Source organism: Salvia miltiorrhiza, chromosome 2 (assembly GCF_028751815.1).
Source record: "Salvia miltiorrhiza cultivar Shanhuang (shh) chromosome 2, IMPLAD_Smil_shh, whole genome shotgun sequence".
Taxonomy (NCBI): Eukaryota; Viridiplantae; Streptophyta; class Magnoliopsida; order Lamiales; family Lamiaceae; genus Salvia; species Salvia miltiorrhiza.
In genome coordinates, this window is record NC_080388.1 from 34,438,969 (window position 1) to 34,445,601 (window position 6,633).

The 6,633-nt window shown below is 36.0% G+C and overlaps 1 protein-coding gene across 1 annotated transcript; it reads right to left on the reverse strand.

The window, feature by feature from the left end:
• Window positions 1-4,512: 4,512 nt before the first annotated feature.
• On the reverse strand, window positions 4,513-6,283 carry LOC131008355 (CASP-like protein 5C1). Its single transcript, XM_057935238.1, is given in 6 exon segments — window positions 4,513-4,638; window positions 4,713-4,772; window positions 5,848-5,907; window positions 5,909-5,986; window positions 6,060-6,184; window positions 6,187-6,283. Coding segments are annotated over 6 exon segments (546 nt in total).
• Window positions 6,284-6,633: the final 350 nt, after the last annotated feature.

A 6,633-nucleotide genomic window follows, 5' to 3' on the forward strand; every position in this document is an offset into this window, starting at 1 on the left:
TTGGCAGGTGAAAGAAAGAGCCGTCGATGCTTTGTGTATCGGGATCCCCGGTCAATTTGTGGAGCACAACCTATTGGTCATGGCTGCCGCAAAACATTTCATGCGATCTGTGTTTGTTACTTATGAGTTCGAGGAAAATCATTCCTTGAATGTGAGCATAATTGGAAATCCGACGGAGGACGACATACTTCTCCATTACGTACGAGATGTGTTATATTCCATCGAATTTCTCATGAAGCCTCATGTAGCTGCCGATTGTTGGAAACTAGTGGCATCTTGTGTCGCCATATTTTTCGGATATATTATCATATGAACGTGCAATTAATACCGAAAAGATATTTGTTGCGGAGGTTGTCAAGGGATGCCAAAACACGCAATGGGCTAGCTGTCTGAGAAGGAAATATAGGTCGCACTCATTGTCATATTTTGTTGCCTAATTCTGCCATGAACAGCCACATGATGCGCGGAATGTACGAGCTTTTGAACGATGATAAATTGGATGAAACTTCTCGTCAAATAATTGTCCACAAATTCGATGAGCTACAAAAAGAAATTCAATTACGGTTACGGGCTGTTAGGCAGGGGGATAATTCCCCTGATGACGCATCGATTCAAAATCCAACGCCGTTTGTGCGTACACTCGTCTATGATCCGGCGATTCCTGTGAGGCGAAGGTTTACAAACACTCGTCTTAGCCGACACAGGGAGAGGCCGAAAAAAAAAAGGGAGAAAAACTAGGATTGCATTAGGTATTTTTATTGCTTTTTATTTAGGATAAAATTTAGTGTTTTACATATACTATTATTGCTTTTAATTTGAAATTTGTCCTTTGTCTGCTGGTAGAGAACCAAACTCTCATGCCACCACATCTAGTAATGTCCCATTAAATGGTCCAGGCGCTTGTAATAGGGTAATTTATAGTTAAGATATATTTTTTTCCTATTTTTCTATATATAATGGAATACACGAATTTTCGTAAATTCATTCCATTATTATTTAGTTGGTTTTTTTATTTATTTAATAATTACGAAATTCCTTTTGTAGGGAATGGATCAATTTGAGGCATGCCTTTTCTCAACACAATAGCTGTACATATTCGTGATTTTTTGGCTTACTAATACCTATTATTTTGATGCATCAGGTTCCATTCTTTAGGAATCTTATTTCTTAGATATCAATGCTAACATATAGTCTACTTTGCTTTTTTGCTTAATCCTAGTAATAGGTGCATGCGGTTTGTACCTTTACAAACTTTTAGCTTAAATTCAACACTACATTATTGAAGAGATTCTTGCATGTGATTATTGGCTGAGTATATATACCTTTTTGCTTGAAGTTCGCACCTGTTTTGCAAAATGGTCAAGTTGAAGATGATTGGATTTATAAACAGGTTTCTTTTGGTGCATTATATATTAGATTCTTGCATGTGACCTTTTTTTGGTTATTCATACCTGCTAGTTAGCTGTCTTGTAAAATATCATTTATCTTTTGGCTTATATTCATACTTATATTATGATGATCCAGAAATGTCTACAAGCGACTCGAGGGCAAACGACGAATGATGATTGTCTTTTCGATGCTAATATATTAAGGATTTTCATCAATTCATGTAATATAATTTGAGCCATATTCGTCCCTAATTTGTTATTATGATGAACTAATCTAAAACATTTGTTGTTCAATGTATAAAATTTGAAGTTCCTTGCTGTCTTGCAAAATTGTAAAGTTGAAGATGATTGAATTTTTAAACATGATATTTTGGTGCATGTGCTTTTGTACCTTTTGGAATCTTCTTTGTAAAATTTAATCTTCCATTATTGTTTTGATTCTTGCATGTTCCCTTTTGTTGAGTATAAATATATAAACTCACCAATCATTTTTTTGTGTTCATGCCGTTCTTTTATTGAAATCCTTTTTTTCTACTAAAAAATGTCTCACAATCCTCAAGACATACTATATTATAGAGAGTCTTGGACTAGATTGGTTGAAAAAATGGTATTGCTACAAATGAAAAAAGCCTACGACGAGGACAGATGATAGCCGCAAAATAATTATTGGAATAAAATTTGTCTTGATGAAGTGCGTGATGAATTATCGGGCCGCCCTTTTTATCTCAACTACATCACACAACATCAATATCGTTTAAAGTATGTCAAATGGAAGGTAAGGCATTTGTATTTTAAGATGTTGCTCGATCATTTCAATGTTTGGTACGATGATGAATTAAACATTGTTTATGCTGCTTAAGCAACGTGGGACCTCATTCGTCGGGTGAGTTTTATTATATGAATTAACAAATCATTTTTCTACCATAAACCCATTAATCTTATATGAGATTTTGTATCATATATTCCAATGTTTTTTTTTTTTGATAAATTGTAACATTTATTTTACAGCGGTACCCCGATTTGATGTGTTACAATCCAAAGGGAGAGGAAAATTGGGCGATCTTGAAGGAATTGTATGATGAGTGACTCAACCCAAAACACCTAAGGGATTGACTCGCAATCGTACGATGTCGTCCTAGTGTGATAAGTTAACCCAAGCGTTTCTCAAGGAAGGCTAAACAGGGCTCTGATCATGCTACGCACAGAAAACAGGAAATAAACCTAAACACACTAATTAGAAGTTTGGGTTTGACACACTCTCTCCGATTAACTAATGCATAATTAAAAGAAAGCATATAAACCTAACTAAGCGATAGATAGGAAGCAGGTAAAGAACGCAGTAAGGAAGCATATAGAGCTAGGGCTATAGTCTAACAATCTAGAAAACAATAACTTAATCTAACACATGAGCCACAATTATCTAGGCAAGATAGAATAACAAGCGTATTCATAAGAACCCTAATCACCATTAGTCCTAAAAAACGTGTAGTGAAATCCACAGCACAAATCAACAGAGAACTAAACTAGTAAATCGAACAACAAGCTAAATACATTAACTAGGCGATGAGATAATCAAAAGCATCAATCAACATTAATATGTAAGCATCAAAGGTAAACAATCAAGAAACATGAGTAGAAACTAACCAATAGAGGAATTTGTATAATAGTCCAATGTAAACGACAATCCAATGCGATCTAATGTAATCCTAATGATTCTGGAGTGTTTCTACCTATCTAAACACAAGGGAAATGCAGAAAAAATGTAGGTGGAGGCTGCTGGAGGCGGAGTTGCATAATGAAACCCTCAAATTGGTTTTAAACCCAAATCTCGTAACTGCCAGAAAAAGACACGGGCGGCGACCGCCTACTACGGCGGCGCTTAGGAGGCGGAGGCCGCCTACTACGCCCTTCGCAAATTTGGATCGACGAGCGCCGTGACGCGGCGGTCGTTGCATGAGGCGGGCGCCGTGATGGCAGCGGTGGCCTCCTAGGGCGGCGGCGGCCGTGAGTAAACAGTGGTCGCCTGGGGCGACGGTGGCCGTGAGTAGGCAGTGGCCGCGATTTCTCTTCAAAACGCGTCCAAAACTTCGCGAAACGCCAAAAATACCTTGACACCCTGAAAAACGACAAGAACGAGCACACGGACATCGAGCAAGTATAAAATAACATAGATATGCGCAGAGCATGCTCAATAGCGCGTCCCAAAACCTGCAAATATCAACCAAAACTGAGGTAAACAATGAGCCTGAAACTACTACAAGCGAGTCGAGCGCAAACGACGAATGAAGACTGTTTATCCGACTAATATATTAGGGTGTCTTTAATTTCGTGTAATTTAAAGCTTTTATTTATTTCTATGGTTATCCAAATCACTACTAGAAAAACGCTCATAGATAACGGATAAAATCCGTTATCTATGAGCAAAAAAACCGTTGTATATAGTGGTGTTATCTATTCTAAACGTCATACACAACGGTTTCAAAACCGTTATGTATAGTAGCATAGATAACGGTACGATGCGTCATACATAATAGTACGCATCCGTTATCTATAAAGGGTATACATAACGGTTTTTCACCGTTATGTATTTAGATTTTTCCGTTATGTATTATTTTTTTTTATTTTTTTTTTATCATAGTTAACAGTTTTTTGCACTTTTTATAACGGTTTTAACCGTTATCTTTGATAGAATACATAACGGTTTTTCACCGTTATGTATTAAGATTTTTCCGTTATGTATTAATTTTTTTTTTTTATCATAGTTAACAGTTTTTTGCACTTTTTATAACGGTTTTAACCGTTATCTTTGATAGAATACATAACGGTTTTTTGCACTTTTTATAACGATTTTTTGCACTTTTTATAACGATTTTAACCGTTATCTTTAATTAAAATACATAACGATTTTTTGCACCTTTTATAACAGTTTTTTGCACTTTATATAATTGTAGTATATTTTTAAATTTTGCAATTTTTATAAAACGACAAAATGATAAAATCAACGATAACAATATTATATATCATCCAAAAAATTCATACATTATTATACAAATGAACCAAATATCAAGTATACATCATCATTGCATATTCCGATTCAAAATTGAAAATACCAACTACCTTATAGCTAAAACAAAAATCTATCATACAATGTTTTAGACACAACCTTGAGAGTAAAAGCTCTTCCTTGCACTCCACATCCCTGCAATCGAAGTGCTACCTCCTTGTATAGATTTTTTAGAAAGTGTTGAGCCTGAGACCACAAAACAACAGTCACAGAATTTAACTTTCATTTACAGAAGGACTATAGTATGATGGACGACTAACATCATTTGCATTATTGAATCTGACACCCCAGTTTACTTCTGCACCAATAGACTTGCTTTCCTGCAAAATAAGAAAAGTAAAACAAAATATGTAGGAGTCTAAAAGTAAAATATGACAGTGACAATATCTACCTATGGGGAGTTTAGAAAATAAGAATTATCAAGTGGCACCAGCATCATCAAAGGAAATAGGCGGAATGTAACCTTTATACTTCAGTTAGACTTGGACCTTACAGGTCTATACATCATGAGCAACATTTATGAAGTCATTAGCAAATTCTTTAAGAACACAAATGAATATTAAAGGCCTTTAAAGTCAACATGCATCTTGTTTCAACTCATTTGTCATGTAGCAATTAAATTCTAACTATGCATGTGTCCTGTACAAATTTCACTCATGCAGATAGGCCAAGCTAAGCATGTATTAAAGTCGGCAGATGCCCTCAAGTACACCAAGCATACATATTATAAAGAGTTCTAAGAATATTACTCAGCTGAAAACCATAATTCCAGAAGAATATAAAGCTTAAACTACCTATTAAAATTGGTATATACCTCGAGATGTCTACATGTGTTATACAGTCTATAGTCCCTTTACATTTTCTACAAGCACATATCAGTAACCAACAATAGCATATGTGAGCACCAGAGTAAGCATTTGATGGGAAAAAAAACCAGATTGAAGTTATACCTGAATCAGCTATAAGATTGAAGTTATAGCCTAGGTCACAGTTGATATTTGTTCCCCAACTGTCAGTTATAAGATTGAAGTTACACCCGAATCAGCTCAATCAACAAGATAAATCCCAGTCCTACAAGATGCAAGCAAAATTTCCATAATTCTTCAAAGACAAATGGACAAAAACACAAACAGCAAAGTCAATCAAGAAATTATGGAATGCAACCTGATAAGTAAAAGTTAGTGCGGCAACCGATTCCTTAAGTGGTCTAAAAACCACTTTGTCATTCCCTAATACAAGCAGACCACCAACAATAGAGTCATCTTGATTAGTGAGAATTATCAAAGTCAAACAAGGATATTCCCAAAGCAGTTAAACTCATCACCAATTACCTTCATCTTCACCCTTATGAATTGAAGATGTCATCCATACTTCTCTACGGCAAAATTAAGACACCCTTATGAAAGCCATTGCTGCAGATATCTGATATCTACTACAAAGTCTCGAGGGACAAAAAGGATACATCTGTTTTTAGCAGAATTTCAACAAGACTTGCAGTTGAGCTTGCTGCTGCTAGTGTGAGAAAGGGTAATACCTATGAACATTAACTTTGTTACTCCATGATTTCTCATCATATCTTTACATATTAACCAAAGAGTAAAAATTACCAAGTCCCCTGTTATGATAACCATGAAAATGCCAGATTGATGTACGGGAAACTTAGCCAGGATGGAATATCCATCGAGTATCGCCAAAGTGAAACTCCATGGAATAGCAACTCCTAAAGACATCTTAAAGACATGAAGACTATAGACGATGAAGAGAATATGACCTGCCCAAACCTCAAAGCAATGCTAGCAGTTGTTCCTAAAGATCCCGGTACACTTTTCATTGCTTTATGCTGCCCAAACTCTCATGGTTTTGCCACCAACAGGTCTTCACCAAGACCATCATTGCAAGTTTTGAAGGTGAGATCAACTTGGCTTGTGATTGCTTGAACTCTCAGGAATCGGGTTTTCACCATTTTCGTGATTACTTTATAAGCTTCCAAAGAGCACATAGATGCTATTAATAGTTGCCTGCAATCACCAAAATTTCAATGAATTGGCATGAAGCCCCAATCACCTAAGGAACAACTAACATGGAGGCTGAAGTGGCTAAATCAACCAAGTCCGACATCACTACAACACTCGAATCCTGCCTACAAATTCATGGTTTTTCAGCAACAATAATCTCAGATTC